Consider the following 26443-nt stretch of genomic DNA (forward strand, 5'->3'; position numbering starts at 1 on the left):
TACCACGCCCTAATAGTGGAGCGGCTAAGTGATATAATCTTTCAGTTCATGATACAAGCATGAAAATTGGCATGAACACTCTCCATGGGTCACTTGACAAGAAAATTGACCGAGACATTTAAAATTTTAAGATGGCGGCCATTTTTCAAGATGGCCGACACCTAAGTGGAGCAGTTAACTGATGTAATGGTTTATTTGGTGATACAAGCATAAAAATTGGCATGAGCAGTATCTGTGGGTCACTTCACAATAACCCACCCACAGTTACTTGAAATTCCAAGATGGCGGCCATTTTTCAAGATGGCCATTTTTCAAGATGGCCGACACCTTTGTGGCGCAGTTAAGTGATACAATGGCTTATTGGGTGATATACGCATAAAAACTGGCATGAGCAGTATCTGTGGGTCACTTGACAATAAGCCAGCCACAGCTACTTGAAATTTCAAGGCGGCAATTTTTTTTTTCAGGATGACTGCCGCCTGCCATGTGGACCTTTAAATTATGAATTTTCTCATAGAAATGTATTGGGTTCCTCAAGAGAGGTTGTTTGACTGTGCTTTGTTTGACTCCTTGCCCACGACCTGTCCAGTTTGGTAAAACCTGACAGGAGTTCCCTCCCACCGGCGTAGCTCTCCGGGTTCACCGAGGTACACAGGCTCCCTTACCATGAGGGCTTTTTTAAATACTTTTTTAAATTACTTTTTTTTATAACTAACCATTACTACTGCCATTAAACATGCCAAATAAATACTAAGGGGTGGGGAAACACAGTTGTGGTGCTGAACGGACAGTGCTCCAAAATAATAATCGAGCAATGGTTAATACTGAATGGCAATAATGACAGATCCAGACAGCCACAGGCCTACACTTGAAAACACAAAGGACAACAAGGAATAACAATGGCAAAAGAAACAAGCAAATAAGTTCTAGCAGGGGCAACTGAGTCCATATCCGTAGCACTTACACTTTCCAGTACAAGCCTTGGTGCACCCACATTTTGTCAACTCCCAACAACTCTCCGCAATAGGTGGAAGTGGAGTCCAGAAGACTTTCCACTCCTTGTCCTGTTTAACCCATCCCCAGTCAGACGGGCTCGGCATTTGTGGGTGTCTCTTCAATGCCTGTCCCCACACATATCCATATCCATCTTCTTGACCTCTTGACATGGATATCTTTGGTATCTTTAGTGTCTTTAGCAGCAGTAGATGCCTTTTTTTGTGCCCTTTCCAGCTGTGTGTTGTTGAACATAAGTTTACAGCTTGAATGATATTTTGCTCTGTTTCTTGTCAATGTGCTTTCTATGCCATCACCTTCATCTAGTCGGGTTGGACGACGTAAGATAGGCAGAGCATTTATTTTATGAAATAATGGAACATTTCTTGCAATGGTATCGTAACCAGTATGATCTTGGTGTCCTGCTGTTTGTTTTCTCAACTGTTATGATGGTTTCTGCAATGTCTACAGCAAATTCAAAGGCAGAGGCCGAGGGTTTAGCCTTTTACCACCTTTTAATAAGCACTTTGATGTATGGGATACAACTAAGTTCATGCCTTAACCCTACACTTAGTCCAATCGTTCATCCAATGCCATTTTTACCCTGTACGATCTGTACACCACCCGGTTAACTCAAACTACTCAGAGAGTTGTCGTCTCTTCTTTGACTAACTTTACAATTGGCTGACATTGAACCCCACTCTGAGTTTAACAGCAGTCATATATCACCAGTGTGCCCTGGTAGTGCAGATACTCACTCTTGTCTAATCTGTCTATGATCAACAAATCAACACAACTGTATTATGATGTGTTAAAACTTGTTTTCAAGAATAATCTAAAACCCAATACATTTCTATGAGAAAATTGATCTTTTGAGGATTCAGGGGGCGGCCATCTTGAAAATAGAAATTTCAAGTGGCTGGGAGTGTTTTTTTGTCAACCCAAGTAACTGTGGGTGGCTTATTGTCAAGTGACCCATGGAGACTGCTCACGCCAATTTTTATGCTTGTATCACCAAATAAACCATTATATAATTTAATTGCTCCACTAAGGTGTCGGCCATCTTGAAAAATGGCCGCCATCTTGGAATTTCAAGTAACTGTGGGTGGGTTATTGTCAAGTGACCCACAGAGACTGCTCATGCCAATTTGTATGCTTGTATCACCAAATAAACCATTATATCAGAAATGGCCAAGTAGTGGATGTGGTGACCACTTATAAGTATCTTGGCACCATTTTTGACAATAAACTAAAATTTGATTTCAACACAGAAGCGCTATGTAAGAAAGGCCAGCAGCGCCTTTTTTGTTTAAGAAAACTAGCTGCATTTCAAGTTGATAAGACCTTAATGACTCTGTTCTACAGATCTTTTATCGAATCTGTTATTTCATTTTCTATCATTTGCTGGTATGGTAACCTTGGAATTAAACATAAAAATGCCCTACAGGGCATTGTGAAGGTTGCTAGCTAGATTGTGGGGACTCAGTTTGTTGATTTGAATTGTTTATTTAAAAGGCAAGTAGTGAGGAAAGCGAGGAGGATCTGTTCAGACGGTCCCATCCTCTCAGCTCTGAGTCTGTCTGGGACCATCTGGTGTGTCTTATGTGCCCCGAGGGTGAAAAAGAACAGGTCCAGATATTCATTCATCCCCACTTCCATTAGGGAACTGAACCTGGTTGAACGATGATGGTGATGTTGATAGTGATGATGATGATGACGATGAGTTTGATATTGACGATGAGGATGATGTTGTTGAGGTTGGGGACTTATGTGGTTGATACTTCACCTGGAATTGCCTTCTGTTGCACTATTGTTTTGTTTGTTTTATCTTTAGATACATATATATAATGAGGCTGTGATCTGTTGTATGTATGTGTGTTGGAATGTATTGTTTTTTATGTATTTTATACATCTAGACTGCAAACAAATTGCCCAAGTTGGGACAAATAAACTATACTTGACTGACTTGAAAAAAGACACAAAATGACCCAAAAAAGACACAAAATGACTAAAAAAAGACACAAAATGACCAAAAAAGACGCAAAATGCCCAAAAAAGATGCAAAATTACCAAAAAAGACACAGAATTACCCAAAAAAGACACAAAATTACTAAAAAAAATACACAAAATGACCCAAAAAAGACACAAAATGACCAAAATGACCAATTGTGGCCCTCGTGACGATATTTTGTGGCCCCCACCTTGATATGAAAGTTTAATGTGAGTTTTATATGAATGGCATTTACTGTGTTGTGTGTGGAAGGTCCCTTTCATTACTTTTTTTGGTCATTTTGTGTCTTTTTTAAATAATTTTGTGTCTTTTTTAATAATGTTGTGTCTTTTTTGGTCATTTTGTTTCTTTTTTGGTCATTTTGTGTCTTTTTTTTCTGTCATTTTGTGTCTTTTTTTAGTAATTTTTTGTGTTTTTTTGGTCATTTTGATACTGCCTCCAGCGGCCCCCAGGTAATTTGAGTTTGAGACCCCTGGAGGAAGAAGAAGAGGAGGAGAGGAGAGGAGAGGAGAGGAGAAGTAGAGGAGGAGTGGAGGAGTGGAGGAGTAGAGGAGTAGAGGAGGAGTATAGGAGGAGTAGAGGAGGAGTAGAGGAGGAGTATATTGTGTGCATAAGACAACACATATGAATCATAAAGACAATGAGTGACAACAAACAGCAGGAATGTAAATGAGTTGTCAGACTTCACTGGGCTGTCGGCCTTCGTGTCCCTTCATTCAAATCTGATCCTTATCTGATTTAGTATCCAGGCAGGAAAGTATAAATAACTGTTTTGAATAATAGAAAGGAGGGGAAGAGAGGAGGGTGTGGGGATGGAGAAGAACACGGAAAAAAGATGCAAAAAACCACAAAGAGACGAAAAAAGGAGCATGAGGAGCAGCACCAAGAGGGGTCAGGGGTCAGGGGTCAGGGCTCCTTTACCGTTGAGCCCTCATCCATCTATTCTGGGCTCCAGGTGTGCAGCTCTGCTCTGGACTGCTCTGGCCACGCCCACTCTCTACCTGAAAAGAGGAAGTGTGGATTAACATCCACCTGCTGCACGTCACCACTCAGACACATCAGACGCTGGAGGAGAGAAGTCCTTCTGCTCGTCAGCAGCTTCACAGGTACCTTTTCACACTTTTTACCTTTAATGCACACATTATTAACACATTATAGTCATAGAAATATTACCTGCAACACAATTAAACAAGCAGCTGGTTTTTATTTACCTTACTTTTGGATTGGAACTTTTTGATTATATAACAAAGATCTCAAACATGCTTACAAAAGGTAAAACCTTAAACTTTTCATGTCCGAGGCACCAAAGTTCAAGCTAAAATCTCAACCTGTGTTCATATCCGTGCAAAACAGCCTCTAGAAGGCCTTATTACACATGCCGCCTGTAGGAGGTTTTACTGTAAATGCAAATGAACCACGCATGCGCAAAGTCACAGCGTCCATTAAAATGACATGGTCAAATATACAAATGAGGTGATGACATCATTGGACAGCCAACAGCTACTTTCCTAACTGAGGGAGTGGCAGCATGTCTACACTGATGTACTATGGCGCTGGTCAGAAATAAAGAGCATAAACTCCTGCTACATCCTCTATAACCTGTTATTACACTTTTCACTGTGAATGTTTATGTTGTAGCCAGCCAGAGGAGAGAGGGAGGAGGAGGAGGAGGAGGAGGAGGAGGAGGAGGAGGAGGAGAGGAGAGGAGAGGAGAGGAGAGGAGAGGAGAGGAGGAGGAGGAGTGGTCATTTTGTGTCTTTTTTAATAATTTTGTGTCTGTTTTGTTAATTTTGTCTTTTTTTTAGTAATTTTGTGTCTTTTTGAATAATTTTGTGCCTGTTTTGGTAATTGTGTGTCTTTTTCAGTAATGTTGTGTCTTTTTTGGTAATTTTGTGTCTTTTTTTAGTAATTTTGTGTCTTTTTAAATAATTTTGTGTCTGTTTTGGTAATTGTGTGTCTTTTTTGGTAATGTTGTGTCTTTTTTGGTAATTTTGTGTCTTTTTTTAGTAATTTTGTGTCTTTTTGAATAATTTTGTGCCTGTTTTGGTAATTGTGTGTCTTTTTCAGTAATGTTGTGTCTTTTTTGGTAATTTTGTGTCTTTTTTTAGTAATTTTGTGTCTTTTTAAATAATTTTGTGTCTGTTTTAGTAATTTTGTGTCTTTTTTTGGTAATTTTGTGTATTTTTTAGTAATTGTGTGTCTTTTCTGGTAATTTTGTGTCTTTTTTTGTCATTTTATGTCTTTTGGTAATTTTGTGTCTGTTTTAGTAATTTTGTGTCCTTTTTGGTAATTTTGTGTATTTTTTAGTAATTGTGTGTCTTTTTTGGTAATTTTGTGTCTTTTTATACTAATTTTGTGTCTGAGGAGAACTGGAGGAGAGGAGAGGAGGAGGAGAGGAGGAGAACATCAAGAGGAGGAGAGGAGGAGGAGGAGGAGGAGAGGAGAGGAGGAGATCAGGAGGAGGAGGAGGAGTATAGGAATAGGGTAAATGAACATGCTGTAGTGAATCGCAACTTCTTAATCAAAACTATTTAATTATAATTTAAAATAATAAATCCTCATATAGCAGCTGGCTGCTATATGAGGATTTAGAGAAATAAAGAGCATAAACTCCTGCTACATCCTCTCTAACCAGTTATTACACTTTTCACTGTGAATGTTTATGTTGTAGCCAGCCAGAGGAGAGAGGGAGGAGGAGGAGGAGGAGGAGAGGAGAGGAGAGGAGAGGAGAGGAGAGGAGGAGGAGGAGGAGGAGTGGTCATTTTGTGTCTTTTTTAATAATTTTGTGTCTGTTTTGTTAATTTTGTCTTTTTTTAGTAATTTTGTGTCTTTTTAAATAATTTTGTGCCTGTTTTGGTAATTGTGTGTCTTTTTCAATAATGTTGTGTCTTTTTTGGTAATTTTGTGTCTTTTTTAGTAATTTTGTGTCTTTTTTGGTAATTTTGTGTCTTTTTTTTAGTAATTTTGTGTCTTTTTTAATAATTTTGTGTCTTTTTTGGTAATTGTGTGTCTTTTTTGGTAATGTTGTGTCTTTTTTGGTAATTTTGTGTCTTTTTTAGTAATTTTGTGTCTTTTTTTGGTAATTTTGTGTCTTCTTTTAGAAATTTTGTGTCTTTTTTTGGTAATTTTGTGTCTTTTTTGGTAATTTTGTGTCTTTTTTGGTAATCTTGTATGTTTTTTTGTCATTTTGTGTCTTTTTTGGTACTTTTTTGTCTCCTTTAGTAATTTTTTGTCTTTTTTGGTAATTTTTTGTCTTTTTTCATAATTTTGTGTCTTTTCTGGTAATTTTGTGTCTTTTTTTAGTAATTTTGTGTCTTTTTTTAGTAATTTTGTGTCTTTTTTTTGTCATTTTCTGTCTTTTGGTGATTTTGTGTCTGTTTTAGTAATTTTGTGTCTTTTTTGGTAATTTTGTGTATTTTTTTAGTAATTGTGTGTCTTTTCTGGTAATTTTGTGTCTTTTTTTGTCATTTTATGTCTTTTGGTAATTTTGTGTCTGTTTTAGTAATTTTGTGTCTTTTTTGGTAATTTTGTGTATTTTTTAGTAATTGTGTGTCTTTTTTGGTAATTTTGTGTCTTTTTATACTAATTTTGTGTCTGAGGAGAACTGGAGGAGAGGAGAGGAGGAGGAGATGAGGAGGAGGAGGAGGAGTATAGGAATAGGGTAAATGAACATGCTGTAGTGAATCGCAACTTGTTAATCAAAACTATTTAATTATAATTTAAATAATAAATCCTCATATAGCAGCTGGCTGCTCCCTTTGAGGAGGAGTTTTAAAAAGAGTTATTTTGAGGGTAGTGAATGTGCCTCTGTATGGGGAAATGAGTGCACAAAGTAATAATACAGGAAATTAAAATGAATTAATAACATGTTGTATTGTTGTATACTGCATTAACAGTGTGTGGTTGTCTCTGAATCCCACAGCACCACCTGGACTGGTCTCACGGTGCACCACCAGTGTGCCGGGCACCGTCTGGAACCGCTGACAGGTAAAACCTTTATTACCTCATCTGGATTTTAACACAATGTTTATATTAACCCATTGACGCCGGGAAAGCATTACTACCATTTCTACCATTAAAACCGGGAGCGCTGTTGCGTCACGCTACCATTAAGGCCGGGACAGCGGATATGTCATTTTGTAGTATTTATATTTTTTTCCACCTATTTTCGGTCTCTTGGCCAACGAAATGCATCAGAATACATGTGGGAGTGTCACAATGCATCATGGGACTTTTCCAGAACTTTAAATCATGACGGAAGACGACTATAGCGGAGGAGCTCAGCAGGAAGTGACGGAAGAGATCTGATTAAAACAGCGCCGATGATTTAATTGCTGATCTGGACTTTGAACCCTCGGAACCAATCGACCGACATTTATGGATGAGGAATATGTTTTTAGACGACATATTTTCACCGAAGAACAGACAGATTTGTGGCCATCTGGAGATAATAAGATTATTAATAATATATTAATATTAATAATAATAATAATAGGCTAATTGATTGTGATGATATAAGAAATCATGACTGTTTATATTACTTTATGCGTCGTTGAGTACCCTGAAAAGTGCAATATATAAAATGTATTATTATTAATTATTATTATTATTATGATAATGTTTTTTTTTTTATTACAGTAGGCTAATGAGAACTATGTCTTGTTCTTCCAGTGGTCATATCATGTTTGCATCTTGCTAATGGGCATGTATTAGTATTATGCATAGGATTTTTTATTCAGTCAAATGTAACATTTGCTGAGTTTGTTGATTTTTTAAAAAACTTTATTGAAGGTTTGGACAAATAAACTCAACTGAATTGAATTTCCAGAAAAACTTCAGGTTTTAGGGGGTCATTTGAAAATCGCCCATAGGTTTTCCAGGCATTTTTTCCCAGGCGCTTTAGGCCTTAATGGGTTAAATTATGAGAATTATACATTTGTGATCTTATAACAAAGCAGCTGTTGTAAAACAGATAAGACATGCAAAAGATACAGGATTTTTAATTTAAGAGTCAAAACATCTAAAACATGCTTACAGCAGCATTGTTTAACCTATTTTTAGGGCCCGAGCACCGACAGCGTGAGGACCCTTTTGAAATTATAGGATTTTTTTTTTTTTTTGTCAAATTAATCGCCTTTTTGGGGCCTTTATCATATTTAAACAGTTGGGGAATTTGAAACATACGTCAATGTCCTGTTAAATTGACGTATTTTAGTGGTTTTGGGAATGGCCGTGGCAAAATGCCTCACTAGCGCCCCCTAGAAAATTTCAAAAACACCTCGTAATATTGGAAATTTTCGCGTAGAGACACAAAATTTGGTACATACATGTATCATTGGAAGACGCATCAAAAACTCTTAAGAACCCATACCCGACAACAAACAGGAAGTCAGCCATCTTGAATCGAATATGGAGTTTAAGGCTGTTTTTTGCCATTACCACGTCTCATACTTTAACAAACTCCTCCAAGAGATTTAACCTGATCAACTTCAAACTTGGTCATTACCATCATGAGGCCTTTGGGATCAAAAGTTATTCAAAGTTATTCAAAGCTTTACTGTGGCATGGCGGCAAAATATGGCATCTCGCAACTCTGTATAACTTGACCATACATTGTCCAATTCCTCACACGTGATGAAGGTCCAGCCCTGAACACACCCACATGTCAATATTGACACACAGTCATAGCGCCCCCACTGGCAACAGGAAGTAGCATGTTTTACACCTAGCCCGAGCAGTAGGTTCACATAGAGACACGAAATTTGGTACACACATGTATCATGTGGAGACGCATTAAAAACCACACAGGAAGTCGGCCATCTTCGATAGAAAATGGCGTTTTTTTGCCATTTTTCGCCATTACCACGTCTCACACTTTAACAAACTCCTACAGATTTAACCTGATTCAACTTTGGTCAGTACCATCATGAGGCCTTTGAGATCAAAAGTTATTAAAAGCTTTGCAAACCGCCACAATGACCAGGCGTGGCGTGGTGGCAAAATATAGCGTTTTGCTATAAAACAGGAGATCAGGAGTCATAACATTGTTATAACTTTGCCGTACGTTGTCCCAATTGTCTGAAATTTGTAATGCATGATGAGGGTCAATCCTGGTTGATCAGATCCACTAAAATTGGCCAGAAACCTCAAGATGTTGATGAAGCTTGCTGATGAAGATTGGTCAGTTTTTGTTTAACCGTGTTGCCGTGGCGCCATGGCGAATATTGATAATTTGCCATGATACAGGAAGTTGCTGTATCTTAACTATACATTGTCCAATCTGCCTCAAACTTGTCATGCATAATAAGTGTCCATCACATAACAGTTCGACATAATATTTCATAAAGTCCCGCCCCTTATGCTTTAACCACGCCCCTTTCATAACTAATGAACCGTTTGTCCTAGAGACTTGTATGAGGTGTTAATCCATTCAGTAGAGAGTCCCTGTTTAACCCATGATTGATTAACCCGCCCCTTTTGATTAGCCATGCCCCCTTTTACTAAACTACGAACCTTTTATCCTACAGACTTGTATGAGGTGTCAGTGTACTCAGCAGAAAGTCCCAGTTTAACGCCCGCCCCTTTTGATAAGCCACGCCCCTTTTCCTTACTTATGAACCGTTTGTTGTACAGACTTGTATGAGGTGTCAGTGTCCTCAGAAGAGAGTCCAAGTTTAACTAGTGATTGATTACCCCGCCCCTTTTGATAAACCACGCCCCCTTTTCCTAATTAATGAACTGTTTGTCATAGCTTGTATGAGGTGTCAGAATACTCAGCTGAGACAGCCAAATTTGTTTCTCTCCGCCCATTTACACTAGCCACGCCCCCTTTCATTACTCATCGCCGTTCGTCATACACACTTTTAAGAGGTGGCGGCAGACGATCAGTGGACCTGGCATGGCATAACAGCGTATTATAGTGGCAAATGAATCGCCTTTTTGAGGGCTTTATCATATTCCAAAACTCACCAAACTCCAAACAAAATTCAATCGTGTCGAAAATGTACGTATTTTATTGGTATCAGAAATGGGCGTGGCAAAATGACCTACTAGCAGCCCCAAGAATTCAGCCCCTCACACAGGTTTGTCGTAGAGACACCAAATTTGGTCCATCCATGTATCATGGGAAGACGCACCAAAAAGTCGCAAGAACCATACTCTAAAACGTACAGGAAGTCGGCCATCTTGGATCGAATATGGAATTTTTGCCATTTCCGCGGCGCATACTTTAACAAACTCCTCCTACAGGTTTAATTATTATTATTGTTGTTTCTTGTTCTGAGCCAACATGAATACACTGAGAGGTGTTTGTAGCTACATTTGCATTTTCCCAGGTCATGAAGACAGCTGAGATATGTCAACTAGTGTTGTGTGTTGTTACAATATGATAAATGAAGATATGCTGTTTAACTCATGAACTAGGATTAAACACAAAATATTAAATTTTTTGACCTTATTATGAAAAAGTCAATATTCAAACTAAGCTGTTTACATGATGACAGCATTTCATGGTCTGCACTGATTGTGTGTATATATTGTGTGTGTACAGCTTTAGTGATATCACTGAACAATGTTAGGTTGATATAAACAACATGCTGCCTTCCTATAACCTGATCTCTGAACCTTCAGGTTTCACTCTGAACAATGGAGAACACTTCACAGGTCACCACTGACCCACCCATCAGCCACACTGACGTATACAACTACTCTGCCTACTTCACCACCAACTGCTCTGACGACATAAACCATTTTTGTTTTTTTTCCCTCTTTGGCTATTACATTTCTGGTGAAGTTGCATTCACTGTGTTTGTGGAGAACTGCCTACTCATTTGTATTGGCCTTCCTTTGACCCTCGGGGCCATCTATGGTCTTTTGTTTCAGGTAAGAACATTATAAGTAACAGTTATTTATTTACTGTATGTGTCATGTCTCTGTGTCTGTGAGGGTCTTGATCTGGTTGGGCGACAGGTCTCAGGGGGTTGGGATGAAGTGTTTTACAGGAATAATTGACTCTTAAATTAAAATGTACACAAACCTGATTGGACCCTAATCGCACGTTTCCAAATGGTAAATGGAGTGCACTTATATATCGCTTTACACAACACACTACGCTTATCCACACACACACATTCATACTGGTGGCAGAAGCTACCAGGGCACACTGGAGCCACCTGCCACCATTGGGAATTCATTCACACACTGATGAATGCAGCATCGGGTGCAATTTGGGGTTCAGTATCTTGCTCAAGGATACTCCGACATGTAGGCTGCCATGGTCGGGGATCGAACCACCAACCTTCCAATCACTGGACGAACGCTCTACCAACCGAGCCACAGCCGCCGTTTCCAACTGCTTGTTTCCTTTTGTTTTCCTGCAGGTGAAAAATGGTGAAGTTGCTCCGATCTACGTCATCAACCTTCTCATCTCTGACCTCATTCAGTTCTGCTGCATGATCGTTGAGGTGGCACAGCTTCAGAATGTGTACTCATTCAGTCCTAAGTACTGGGATATATTTGAGGTCTTCAAGTATATTTACGACTATGGTCTGGTGGCCAGTATTGGCTTCATGGTGTGCATCGCTCTGGAAAGGTAGCTACCTGTCTATCCAATATGTGTGAAGCTTCAGTGTCTGATCGTTGTATCTCTGTAGAACTCTGAAGCTGTCTGTCTTGTATTTCAGGTATTTGGTCATCGTCCACCCACTGTGGTACCGCTTCAGACGAACCATCAAGACCTCTGTGCTGGTCTGTGTCCTGGTCTGGATTATTCCTCTTATCTGTGTCTTCACTGAGTATTCCTTCGGTTACGAAGTGTCCTTAGTCATTTTCGCCATCTTTTACCTCCTTCCTCTCCCGCTGATCTTATACTTTCTGATTACGACCCTCAAAGCCCTGTATGCTTCCATCTCGGTCCCGCCTGATGAAAAACGACGAATTGCAGGAATGTTGATCCTGGTTTTGATGATTTACGCGTTACTTTTCCTGCCCACCATCATTGTGAATTTGTACATGTACGACCAAGGTAGCAACCCATATCTTCAACTTCTCAATGAATTGGCTCCTATGTTTCTTAAGTTGAGTCCTCTGGCAGACTTAGTTCTGTATTTGATCATGAGGAAAGGGACCATACGCCAGCTTTCAGCCTGTTTGTGTTGCTGCAAAACAGACAGCAATGAAATCAGCACAGCAACTGTGAACATATCTGCAGAAAGAGATGGAGAGAAACATGGAGAGGGAGTTGAAGAGAAAAATGGAGAGAGAATTGAAGAGAGAGATGGGGAGAGAGTTGAAGAGAAACATGGAGAGAGAGATGGAGAGAGAGATGGGGAGAGAGATGGAGAGAGAGATGGGGAGAGAGATGAAGAGAAACATGGAGAGAGAGTTGAAGAGAGAGATGGGGAGAGAGATGGAGAGAGAGATGGAGAGAGAGGAGAGAGAGATGGAGAGAGAGAAGGAGAGAGAGATGCAGAGAGAGATGGAGAGAGACATGGGGAGAGAGATGGAGAGAGAGATGGAGAGAGAGATGGGGAGAGACAAGGAGAGGGGGATGGGGAAAGAGATGGAGAGATAGATGGAGAGTGATGGAGAAAGAGAAGGGGAGAGAGATGAAGATAGAGATGGAGAGAGAAATGGAGATAATGAAGGTGAGAGAGGGGGTGGCTGTGCCTGAGTTGGAAGTGAACGGAGGGTTGGTGGTTCGATCCCTGACCATGGCAGCCTACATGTCGAAGTAGCCTTGAGCAAGATACTGAACCCCAAACTTCTCCCGATGCTGCATTCATCGGTGTGTGAATGAATTCCCAATGATGGCAGGTAGCACCATTTAGGGTAGCCTCTGCCACCAGTATGAATGTGTGTGTGAATGAGTCAGCCTGTAGTGTAAAGAGCTTTGAGTGGTCGCAAAGCTATATAAGTGCAGGTCCATTTAACATTTCATTTCAACCAAAAAGGTTTACGTGTGAAAAAAGTTGACAAAGACGAAAACGAAGGACATTTTCACTATAATTTTAGTTAGTTTTAGTTCGTTTTGTAACCACAAAATACAGTTTCAGTTAGTTATCTTTTTTTTTTTAAAAATTCTTGTTTTTTCAATTCTAGTTTTCGTTATTTCGTTAGTTTTCGTTTACTATAATAACCCTGGTTCTGAGCGAGAGTCAGATTGGATTCACGCCACAGATCATATTTATACCCTCCACACCCTCATTAATAAGCATGTCCACCAAAACAACAACAACATTTACTCCTGTTTTGTAGACTTCAAAAAAAGCATTTGACTCAATTTGGCACAGCGGTTTGTTCCTGAAAATAATTGAAAATGATGTAGACGGGAAAACCTGTGATATTATCAAAGCAATGTATACAAATAATAAATGTGCTGTGAAAATTGGCAATAGGGAAACAAATGTCTTTCCCTAAAATCGAGGAGTGAAACAAGGCTGCAGTCTCAGTCCCACTCTGTTTAACATTTATATTGATGAGCAGTCAGATATCCTGGTCTCACCCTCTCCCACACACACATTAAATGTCTACTTTATGCAGATGATCTAATACTGTTAGCTCCATCTAAAGAGGCGTTACAACAGCAACTGGATCATCTGTAAAACTGGAGTCAGACATGGCCCCTGACAAACAATCTGGAAAATATTTAAGGTCTTCCTTCATGAATTGCATATTTGCCATTGATTTGTCTCACACACACATCTATTTCATTTTGTCTATTTATATTTTATGAAATCTGTTTTATTGATTATTATATATCTTACTGTTATTGTGTGTTGTATTTGGGCTTTGGCAATATTGTTTAGAAAGATTCATGCCAATAAAGCCTTTTTTGAATTGAATTGGAGAGAAAGATGGAGAGAGAGAAAGAGAGAGAGAAGGAGAGAGAGATGTTGACAGAGATGGAGAGAGAGAAGGAGAGAGAGATGGAGAGAGAAGGAGAGAGAGATGGAGAGAGAGATGGAGAGAAAGATGGAGAGAGAAGGAGAGAGAGAGAGAGAGAAGAGGAGAGAGAGATGGAAACATCTATTTCATTTTGTCTATATATTTTATGAAACAAATCCACTTTGTTTTATTGATTATCATATATCTTACTGTTACTGTGTGTTGTATTTGTGCTTTGGCAATATTGTTTTGAAACATTCATGCCAATAAAGCCTTTTTTGAATTGAATTGGAGAAAGATGGAGAGAGAGAAAGAGAGAGAGAAGGAGAGAGAGATGTTGACGGAGATGGAGAGAGAGATGGAGATAAAGATGGAGAGAGAAGGAGAGAGAGAGAGAGAGAGAGAGAGAGAGAAGGTGACAGAGATGGAGAGAGAGATGGAGAGAGAGATGGGGAGAGAGATGGAGAGAGACAAGGAGAGAGGACAGAGAGATGGAAACATCTATTTCATTTTGTCTATATATTTTATGAAACATATCCACTTTGTTTTACTGATTATTATATATCTTACTGTTATTGTGTGTTGTATTTGTGCTTTGACAATATTGTTTTGAAAAAATCATGCCAATAAAGCCTTTTTTGAATTGAATTGGAGAGAAAGATGGAGAGAGAGAAAGAGAGAGAGATGTTGACAGAGATGGAGACAGAAGGAGAGAGAGAGAGAGAGAGAGAGAGAGAGAGAGAGATGGAGACAGAGATGGAGGGAGAGATGAGAGAGAGATGAAGAGAGAGAGAGAGAGAGAGAGAGAGAGAGATGGAGAGAGAGAGAGAGAGAGATGAGAGAGAGAGGGAGAGAGAGAGAGAGATGGAGACAGAGATGGAGGGAGAGATGAGAGAGAGATGAAGAGAGAGAGAGATGGAGAGAGAGATGGAGGGAGAGATGAGAGAGAGATGAAGAGAGAGAGAGAGAGAGAGAGAGAGAGAGAGAGAGAGAGAGGGAGAGAGAGAGAGAGACGGAGAAAGAAGGGGAGTGAGATGGAGAGAGAGCTGGATGGTTTTACAGACAATAAATAAACTAAACGCCTCACTATTTATCTGAATATAAGTTGTTTTTTAGTGGGAGGCATGGTGCTGTTTAGGATGTTAATCAGAGCAGCTGTTTTGTATTTGGCCATGTTGATAAAATGTAATCACAATGTGGGGAATTTTACATGAAATTGTACATTTTCTGGAAATTTAATAAAGAATCAGTTTCTTGACAATAATGTGAATGTTTGTTTTTGACTAACTGACTGAATGAAGAAAATGCCTGACAGCTTTGTTTATACACAACATCTGAAATATAGAGTGATGACTTGACTAAATCAAGTCATAACATATTTTTTATCATAATTAATAATTATTTATGATCATTGATAAAATTCTGATAATAAAGAGGAGGAGATGGGGGAAAGGGGTAAGAGATGGAGGGGGAGAGAGAATTTAAAAATAAAATCTTGTTTTGAGCTTGTCACTGTTTCTGAGTTTGATGATTATTTTCAGTTAAAAAATGTTTTTACAACTGACAGAAACAGGAAACAGTGAATAGGAGAAAAATCTGATAAAAGTCAGAATTGTGTGCAGTACATGCAGCGTCCACTAGATGTCAGTCAGACCTCACAGATTATCCTTTCTCACACACACACACACACACACACACATACACACACACACACACACACACACACACACACACACACACACACACACTCTGTTACACTCACAAATGCACATTTTTGGCCCCCAGGTATTTTTTGTGTTTGTTTTTTAATTTTCTGAATAATAATAATATTTAATAATACTTAACATTATGATACATTAACAACCAACTCGAGAAAAAGACTTAGAGAAAACTCAAATAGAATATATCATAAATAAAAAATAATACTGTATGTCCTGTGTTGTTCAATTTCTGACCATTTAAAAAAAAAAAAAAGAAATTGCACACAGCATTTATAAATCACCCCAAACATCATTTTCAGCATTGTATAATGTGTGAAAAATGCTTTTTATATATATCGGATAGCTTATGTGTTGATACGATAAATATTAATTTGCATTTTAAAGGCCAATATCAGCTGATAATATCTGTCAAATAATTGATCTGTTTGGCTGCAGTTTTTACAAATGAAATGTTTTGAAAGTGGAAACATTTCACGCAGTCCTCACTTCTTCAAAAAGCCGTTTTAAGAGTTCAGATTTAGTTTCATGGAGAAGATTTACTGCTGAAGCTGTGAAGTCTGCATATATTCTTACTGTGTGTGTTCGTGTGTGTGTGTGTGTGTGTGTGCAGACCATCGAGGAAAATACTCTGCGATCAGACCATCACGTCCCTCTCTAAGCCCTTTAATACCACAGAACACACTGTAATCTCCACACACACACACACACACACTGAGAACATTCAACAATTAGGGCAAACACACACATGCTCCAACGCCCCCGCCCCTAACACACACACACACACACACACACACACACACACAGAGTAATGTAACAGTGGTTTAATCTGAGTGAGTGTCAAAACAAACACCAGGAGCTAAAGAGGCTGTAAATCCAACACACTGCTCACACTCCTGCTTCATCCTCACTCTCTCACTCACACACACTGTCGGGAACGGATACGTTATTCTGAAAAACACAAATAATGTGACATTGTTTGTTGTAATTCGGGGAAAAAGTGGCCGTCACTGACACGTCTGTGCTTCAGTCATCATGTCAAATAATGCCAAGTGTAGTATGAGCATGTGGAAATAAAGTTTATGATTAATGATATGACAACAGTCAGTGGATTTGATGCTTTGACAGCACAAATTGCGTTAAATCTGGTTAGAAAATGAAATATTAGCATGATTTAAAATGATCTTTGTATAAAGCATGCTCATTTTGATCTGAAAGACGTGTCTGTTGCATGCTTTTTGCAGCAGGTCTGCAGGCGTGCAGCTCCTACAAAACTACATACACTTTTCTTTTCGCCCTTCTGATTTGATCCCAATACCTGAATATGAATAACTGCCGATAAAAGTTCTAAAAATAGAGACAAAGAGTCTCTAGAAAGTCCGAATAGTCTAAATATAGAAACAAAGAGTCTCAAGAGCAGGGGTGGGCAATTCATTTCCCCAAGGGGCCACATGACCAACACCACGAAGGTTGCAGGGGCCGGACCAAAACTCTGAACTAAATTCTGCTCAATATTAATTTAATCACTTTATAAAATACAGTAAATTATCTGATTTTGAGCTGCTACTGATAAGAACACATGTTATGATGAGACTGTTAATGTGGAGTAAATCAAGTAAAAAGTAATAAATACTCCAATCACTATATCACTTTTCCATTTATTTTAAACACAACTGTAAATGACCTTTAGCAAGGTTCCTATTGGTGTTTTTGTATTATATAGCATGTTTTTCATGTTTGTATATTTTCTAGGTGTTTTACAATGTTGTGGTGCTTTTATTTTGAAATGGTGCCGCCCAGTGTGAAACAGGTGCTTTAATTTTGAAAGATAGTGACAGGAAATAACAGGTGGAACGGTTAAATGAAAAAACGAACGGTAAATAATAACGAGTGCGTAGTAATTCATATAAAGTTGATATAAAGTATCAAAAGGCTTCTATAGTGGCTGACTGACAGGACACAAGGTTTGTTAAAGTTTATTTTATTCTGTCATATATATTAGTGGCTATATTTGTGTCTTAACTATAGTAAAAGTGCTTGTTAGCTCTAGTGCTAATGCTAATGTTTGCTATTTTTTTTGAAAATAAAAGCACTGCGGTTATATTGATTTCTAATTTCTGGGTAACCTCACGCGGGCCGGACAAGGACAGCCAACGGGCCGGATGTGGCCCGCGGGCCGCCCAATGCCCAGGTCTGATCTAGAGGGTCAGAGGATATCGAGACAAAGAGTCTCTAGAGGGTCTGAATAGTCTAAATATAGAGACAAAGAGTCTCTAGAGGGTCTGAATAGTCTAAATATAGAGACAAAGAGTCTCTAGAGGGTCTGAATAGTCTAGATATAGAGACAAAGAGTCTCTAGAGGGTCTGAATAGTCTAAATATAGAGACAAAGAGTCTCTAGAGGGTCTGAATAGTCTAAATATAGAGACAAAGAGTCTCTAGAGGGTCTGAATAGTCTAAATATAGAAACAAAGAGTCTCTATGGGGTCTGAATAGTCTAAATATAGAGACAAAGAGTCTCTAGAGGGTCTGAATAGTCTAAATATAGAGACAAAGAGTCTCTAGAGGGTCTGAATAGTCTAAATATAGAGACAAAGAGTCTCTAGAGGGTCTGAATAGTTTAAATATAGAAACAAAGAGTCTCTAGAGGGTCTGAATAGTCTAAATATAGAGACAAAGAGTCTCTAGAGGGTCTGAATAGTCTAAATATAGAGACAAGAGTCTCTAGAGGGTCTGAATAGTCTAAAAATAGAGACAAAGAGTCTCTAGAGGGTCTGAATAGTCTAAATATAGAGACAAAGAGTCTCTAGAGGGTCTGAATAGTCTAAAAATAGAGACAAAGAGTCTCTAGAGGGTCTGAATAGTCTAAAAATAGAGACAAAGAGTCTCTAGAGGGTCTGAAAAGTCTAAAAATAGAGAAAAAGAGTCTCTAGAGGGTCTGAATAGTCTAAAAATAGAGACAAAGAGTCTCTAGAGGGTCTGAATAGTCTAAATATAGAGACAAAGAGTCTCTAGAGGGTCTGAATAGTCTAAATATAGAGACAAAGAGTCTCTAGAGGGTCTGAATAGTCTAAATATAGAGACAAAGAGTCTCTAGAGGGTCTGAATAGTCTAAAAATAGAGACAAAGAGTCTCTAGAGGGTCTGAATAGTCTAAATATAGAGACAAAGAGTCTCTAGAGGGTCTGAATAGTCTAAATATAGAGACAAAGAGTCTCTAGAACGAGGGTCTCAAACTCAAATTACCTGGGGGCCACTGAAGGCAGTATCAAAATGACAAAATTACTAAAAAAAGACACAAAGTGACTGAAAAAAAAACCTAAATTACTTAAAAAAGACACAAAATTCCAAAAAAGACACAAAGTGACTGAAAAAAAAACTTAATTACTTTAAAAATACATAAAATGACTGAAAAAGGACACAAAATTACCCAAAAAAGACACAACATTTTTTTTTAAAGACACAAAATTGCAATAAAAATACACAAAATTGCCCAAAAAAGACACACACAACACAGTAAAGTGCCATTCATATAAAACCCACATTAAACTTTCATATCAAGGTGGGGGCCACAAAATATCGTCACGAGACCCACAATTGGCCCGCGGGCCGCCAGTTTGAGACCCGTGGTCTAGAGGGTCTGAATAGTGGCTTTCCAACAAGTACTCAGTGGAAACACGCCTCATGTGACGTGGTGGCTGACTCCAGAGGGTTAACACGTTGCTGGTTTCTCAGCTTGCTAGCAGGACTTTTTAAATGTTTCCACATAAATGAACAGTTCCTCCTCCAGGTGGAGGAACAGGTGGAGCAGCTGTGGTCTGGTCGGCCACGTGAGCAGAAACTAACGCTACGCACCCACGAGAGGCAATCTGCACGTCACCACTAGGAGCAGTGTAGGGTTGTACGAGTGTCACCATACTTGTTTAGGATCCACGTGAACATTCCTAAAGGTTCCCTGAACGCATCGCTAACGAGTTATCTGAATGTACAGACTGAACACGAAGACGTTCAGACTGACTGCAGCTGAACTGATGACGAGCAGCGCTGAGTCGTGTTCTAACGAAGCTGAGTCATCGTTTGTTCTGACAGCTTTAACCTTGACCCCTGCACAACCTGCGCACACACACACACACACACACACACACTGTAAATCATCTCTAGCCAAAAGCCAAAAAGCTCCAGTTTAACACACAGAGCCTGAGGTGTGTGTGTGTGTGTGTGTGTGTGTGTGTGTGTGTGTGTGTGTGTGTGTGTGTGTGTGTGTGTGTGGCCAGCTGAATCAGCTCCAGAAGTTAAACTGTCCGGTCTGACTGGTCGTCCCCTCCAGCAACAACACTCAGAGACACAGAAATGTACACACACACACACACACACACACACACACACACACACACACACACACACATTTTACAATAAAAAGACAAAGACAAAAAGACCACAAAAGAAACAAAAAGACCATAAAAAGACACAAAATTACCAAGAGAAGATAAAATTTACCAGAAAAGGCACAAACCTTTAACAAACCTTTGACCTGTAAAATTACAGAAAAAAAGACACAAAAGTACCAAACGAGACACAATTACCACACAAACAAAACATAAACACCCATAAAGACACAAAATTACAAAAAAGATTAAAAAAAAGTCCAGAAAAGAAACAAAGAGACCATAAAAAAAGACACAAAATTACCAAAAGAGACACAATTACCACACAAAAAAGACATACAAAAAACACCCATAAAGACACAAAATTAACAAAAAAAGGACAAAAAGACCATAGACAGACACAAAACCGCCACGAAAAGACACAAAATTACAAAAAAGACCAGAGATGAAGCAAAAAGACAAAAAAGACACAAAATTACCAAGAAAAGACAAAAAGACCAGAAAAAGACACAAAATCACAAAAAGACACGAAGGTACCAAAAGAGACACAATTACCCCAAAAAAGAGACAAAAACATCCATAAAGACACAAAATGAACAAATAAATCTGTAATTCCCTCTGATTCAAAGAGCCTCCAGCAACAATAACAGCTGAGATACATGTTATATGTTATTGCACCACCAAGAACCTGCACTCTGTGTGTGTATTTATACTTTATGTAGTAAATAAATGTATGTAGAGTACACACACACACACACACACACACACAGATTCATAGAAAACAACAGACAGACTTCAGTTTCCGGCTCGTCAGTCTGAATCCTGAAGGATGCCGATTCCCCCAACAGGAGCCACGAGGTCAGAACGTACCGGAACATCCAGTACACCCAGCACGCCTCAACACACACACACACACACACACACACACACACACACACACACAACCTGCATCCCAGCATGCATCTGTGTGCATCATCGTCATCAGCAGGATGAAATCAAAGGAACAGCTGAAACATGAAAAATACACAGAGACAGAATGTAATGTTACACAAATAGATGTATGGATCCACACACACACACACACACACAAACACACACACACTTCTACTGTATGTGCATCATGTTCTCTCTTTTCTCTTCATGTTTTCCAGGAACTCGTGTGTCAACTCAAACTAAACTAAATTACATCAAACTGTCGGAGGAAAAAGCTGTTTTCTCACCACAATATAAACCTTGTGAAACTAATCCAACACAGATAACGAGGTCAGCGGACAAGGCGGAGTGTTTTTAGTCATTTTTACGTGTGATGTTTGAATATTTCTTTGTGGGAGGAGCCTGGTGGTCCCCGTTGTTCAGGACGTATCAAGGAAAGGCATGAGCTCCGTCTGATACGTGTGGAGGTCAACTTGCGGCGGTGCTTTTCTAGTTTCAGGAGTATGTCAACTTTCAGTATAAAAGTTGTGCAGGCTTGATACATGAGGCTCCTGATCCTCTAGATCAGTGGTTCCCAACCTTTTTCTTGAGGGACCCACATTTTTACCATTGTAAACTTTGGCGACCCCCCCATGGTCCATTGCTTCTATGAAGCCGAACTCAATGTGACTTTCATGGTTCCCTCTCTTTTTCTTTTGGAGATATTCAGCATTTTCGTCTCCCTGACGCTTCGCCATTTTTCATTAGCTCTGTGTTTCTGTTGTTAGGTGAGGTTACCGCCAGGTGAGGTTACCGCCAGGTGAGGTTACCGCTAGGCGAGGTTACCGGTAGGTGAGGTTACCACTAGGTGAGGTTACCACTAGGTGAGGTTACCGCTAGGTGAGGTTACCGCTAGGTGAGGTTACCACTAGGTGAGGTTACCACTAGGTGACGATACTGCTAGGTGAGGTTACCGCTAGGTGAGGTTACCGCTAGGTGAGGTTACCGCTAAATGAGGTTACCGCTAGGTGAGGTTACTGCTAGGTTACCGCTAGGTGAGGTTACTGCTAGGTGAGGTTACCGCTAGGTGAGGTTACCGCTAGGTGAGGTTACTGCTAGGTTACCGCGAGGTGAAGTTACCGCTAGGTGAGGTTACCGCTAGATGAGGTTACCGCTAGGTGAGGATACTGCTAGGTGAAGTTACCACTAGGTGAGGTTACCGCTAGATGAGGTTACCGCTAGGTGAGGATACTGCTAGGTGAAGTTACCTCTAGGTGAGGTTACCGCTAGGTGAGGTTACTGCTAGGTTACCGCTAGGTGAGGTTACCACTAGGTGAGGTTACCGCTAGGTGAGGTTACTGCTAGGTTACCGCTAGGTGAAGTTACCTCTAGGTGAGGTTACCACTAGGTGAGGTTACCGCTAGGTTACCGCTAGGTGAGGTTACCGCTAGGTGAGGTTACCGCTAGGTGAGGATACTGCTAGGTGAGGTTACCGCTAGGTGAAGTTACCTCTAGGTGAGGTTACCGCTAGGTGAGGTTACTGCTAGGTTACCGCTAGGTGAGGTTACCACTAGGTGAGGTTACCGCTAGGTGAGGTTACCGCTAGGTGAAGTTACCTCTAGGTGAGGTTACCGCTAGGTGAGGTTACTGCTAGGTTACCGCTAGGTGAGGTTACCACTAGGTTAAGTTACCTCTAGGTGAGGTTACCTCTAGGTGAGGTTACCGCTTGGTGAGGTTACCGCTAGGTGAGGTTACTGCTAGGTGAGGTTACCGCTAGGTGAGGTTACCTGTAGGTGAGGTTACCTCTAGGTGAGGTTACCGCTAGGTGAGGTTACCACTAGGTGAGGTTACCGCTAGGTGAGGTTACCGCTAGGTGAAGTTACCTCTAGGTGAGGTTACCGCTAGGTGAGGTTACTGCTAGGTTACCGCTAGGTGAGGTTACTGCTAGGTTACCGCTAGGTGAGGTTACTGCTAGGTGAGGTTACCGCTAGGTGAGGTTACCGCTAGGTGAGGTTACTGCTAGGTTACCGCGAGGTGAAGTTACCGCTAGGTGAGGTTACCGCTAGATGAGGTTACCGCTAGGTGAGGATACTGCTAGGTGAAGTTACCACTAGGTGAGGTTACCGCTAGATGAGGTTACCGCTAGGTGAGGATACTGCTAGGTGAAGTTACCTCTAGGTGAGGTTACCGCTAGGTGAGGTTACTGCTAGGTTACCGCTAGGTGAGGTTACCACTAGGTGAGGTTACCGCTAGGTGAGGTTACTGCTAGGTTACCGCTAGGTGAAGTTACCTCTAGGTGAGGTTACCACTAGGTGAGGTTACCGCTAGGTTACCGCTAGGTGAGGTTACCGCTAGGTGAGGATACTGCTAGGTGAGGTTACCGCTAGGTGAAGTTACCTCTAGGTGAGGTTACCGCTAGGTGAGGTTACTGCTAGGTTACCGGTAGGTGAGGTTACCACTAGGTGAGGTTACCGCTAGGTGAAGTTACCTCTAGGTGAGGTTACCGCTAGGTGAGGTTACTGCTAGGTTACCGCTAGGTGAGGTTACCACTAGGTTAAGTTACCTCTAGGTGAGGTTACCTCTAGGTGAGGTTACCGCTAGGTGAGGTTACCGCTAGGTGAGGTTACTGCTAGGTGAGGTTACCGCTAGGTGAGGTTACCTGTAGGTGAGGTTACCTGTAGGTGAGGTTACCGCTAGGTGAGGTTACCACTAGGTGAGGTTACCGCTAGGTGAGGTTACCGCTAGGTGAAGTTACCTCTAGGTGAGGTTACCGCTAGGTGAGGTTACTGCTAGGTTACCGCTAGGTGAGGTTACCACTAGGTTAAGTTACCTCTAGGTGAGGTTACCTCTAGGTGAGGTTACCGCTAGGTGAGGTTACCGCTAGGTGAGGTTACTGCTAGGTTACCGCTTGCTGAGGTTACCACTAGGTGAGGTTACCACTAGATGAGGTTACCTCTAGGTGAGGTTACCACTAGGTGAAGTTACATCTAGGTGGGGTTACCGCTAGGTGAGGTTACCTGTAGGTGAGGTTACCTCTAGGTGAGGTTACCACTAGGTGAAGTTACATCTAGGTGGGGTTACCGCTAGGTGAGGTTACCTGTAGGTGAGGTTACCTCTAGGTGAGGTTACCGCTAGGTGAGGTTACCTGTAGGTGAGGTTACCGCTAGGAGAGGTTACCGCTAGCTGAGGTTACCGCTAGCTGAGGTTACCAGGTTACCTGTGTATACTGCAGGAGGGATGTTACACATGTCCTTATTCTCGTGATATAGCCTTTATTTTTAAACTTTTCTATAGTGATTTTTATCTATTTAAATAAATGAATAAACGTTTAATGTAGCCCTTATTTAGTTGTTTTTGTCCCACTAATGAATTAAATGCTGACTCGTCTATATTTAACACATTAGATTTATTACATCCCTTAAAATCAAAAAGGGCTTCACGGCCCCCCATGGATCTTTGTCGCCCCCCTGGGGGGGTCGGGTCCCCCCTGTTGGGAATCACTGCTTTAGATGGCCATGCTAGCAGTTTCCCTCTGTCTCCAGTCTTTGAGCTAAGCTATGCTAACAGGCTCATATTTACCGTACCGATATGAGATTTCAGATTCTGTTTGTGGTTTTTTTTATCTTGGTAAGAACCAAATAATCATCAGGTCACTCTGCTCGGACCAGTTCATCACTGCTGGCAGCTTTCATTTATCTGGTTTTAAGAGTTAGTTTCTTATTTTAAGTGTTCAACATGCTTATTTCTAGATTTAATAATCTTAATTTAATAAATCTTGTTCTCTTTCTGACCTTTACATTGTACTGATAATAATATGTTATTTTACTGGTGTTGTATTTATTTATTTATTTATTCTAACCACAGTGTGTCTCTGTGTGTTTTAATCTTCCTTTCATCTGATAATGAAGATTGATTTGACACATACGCTGCTAACGCTCTGTTGGTACACTGTGTGTGTGTGTGTGTGTGTGTGTGTGTGTGTGTGTGTGTGTGTGTTATGTTGTGGTTGTGTGTGTGTGTGTTGTGGTTGTGTATAGTAAATATTTTTACAGGAGCGATCATCTTGGCTTCATGTCAGAGTCCCCAGCTGTCTGCAGCACCAGCCCCTGGCAGTGTGTGTGTGTGTGTGTGTGTGTGTGTGTGTGTGAACAGCGCTCGGTGACATCACTGCACACTGAAAAGGTGACGCTAATTAAACAGGAAATGTGTGTGTTTGTTTTTTGAACCAGCCATCTCAGAAACATCAGCACAGTTTAACAGGACTCTGTTGTTAATCTGTCTATAAAAGCGTGTGTGTGTGTGTGTGTGTGTGTGTGTGTGTGTGTGTGTGTGTGTGTGTCTTGTTCATGGCATGAAGGTGTGCATCCTCGATTTTGAAGATTTTTGAATCCATTGTTCTAAATATCATTATTTACGTAGGACGTGTTGCAGCATTGCTGTTTCTGTTTCTGATTGGACGCCTTTTAGGGGAGCTCCGCCCCCTTTTATGGGAGCTCCGCCCCTTTTAGAGGAGCTCCATTGTGTGATAGGCCTCCACCTGGTCAGTAACACAGTAATTCACTCTGGATTTACACCCTGACTCATCTCATCTGAAGTCTATTTAGCCTACCTATCTTTAGGAGTTTTAAAGTGGCTACAAGACACAAATGACCAAAAAAAGACACAAAATGACCAAAAAAAGACACAAAATGACCATAAAAAGATACAAAATGACAAAAAAGACACAAAGTGACTAAAAAAAGACACAAAATAACCAAAAAATGACAGAAAGTTACCAAAAATATGACAGAAAGTGACCAAAAGAATGACACAAATTGACTAAAAAGACACAAAATGACCAAAAAATGATACAAAATGACAAAAAAGATACAAAGTGACAAAAAATGACACAAAGTGACTAAAAGATGACACAAAATGACTAAAAAAAAGACACAACATTTCCAAAAAAAGATACAAAATTACCATAAAAAGATACAAAATGACAAAAAATGACACAAAGTGACTAAAAGATGACACAAAATCACACAAAACGACACAAAAGGACACAAAATGACAAAAAAAAGAAACAAAATGACAAAAAAACACCCACAAAATTATCAAAACACATTGTACATATTGAAGTATTGTGATTTTTATATACATATATCGTTTATCGATATTCAGCCTAAATATATCGCGAAATTTGTCGTATATCGATATTTAGCCTTAAAATATCGGGATATATATCGTATATCCATATTCAGCCTAAATATATCGGGGTATGACTTTTGGCCCATATCGCCCAGCCCTAAAAGAAACTTTATTAAAGGATATTTAAAGTGATCCGACTCTTCTGGTTCCTCACCTGTAATATCTGTCAGCACACACACACACACACACACACACACACACACACACACACACAGTTTGTGTGTGTGTACATCCCAATGTTTCTATTCAGTTTGTGTGTTTATTTGTCTGCAGCTGCTGTGTGTTTGTGTGTCCAATTGAGTGTGTGACTTAGTGCATGTGTCCACGTGCCTTGTATGCGAGTGTGTGTGTG

At 40.1% G+C, this 26443-nt stretch overlaps 1 protein-coding gene across 1 annotated transcript in view; it reads left to right on the forward strand.

Annotated features, from left to right (window-relative positions):
- Positions 1 to 10804: 10804 nt before the first annotated feature.
- Positions 10805 to 26443, forward strand: part of LOC131993207 (G-protein coupled receptor 4-like) — a gene marked incomplete at its 5' end in the record, with an annotated part of 21205 nt that continues 5566 nt past the window's right edge. Inside the window, 3 exons of the mRNA XM_059358994.1 lie at positions 10805 to 10885; positions 11383 to 11594; positions 11686 to 12289. Coding sequence (XP_059214977.1) covers positions 10805 to 10885; positions 11383 to 11594; positions 11686 to 12289 — 897 coding nt within the window. The remainder of the gene's footprint in view (positions 10886 to 11382; positions 11595 to 11685; positions 12290 to 26443) is intronic.

Source organism: Centropristis striata, chromosome 20 (genome assembly GCF_030273125.1).
Source record: "Centropristis striata isolate RG_2023a ecotype Rhode Island chromosome 20, C.striata_1.0, whole genome shotgun sequence".
Taxonomy (NCBI): domain Eukaryota; kingdom Metazoa; phylum Chordata; class Actinopteri; order Perciformes; family Serranidae; genus Centropristis; species Centropristis striata.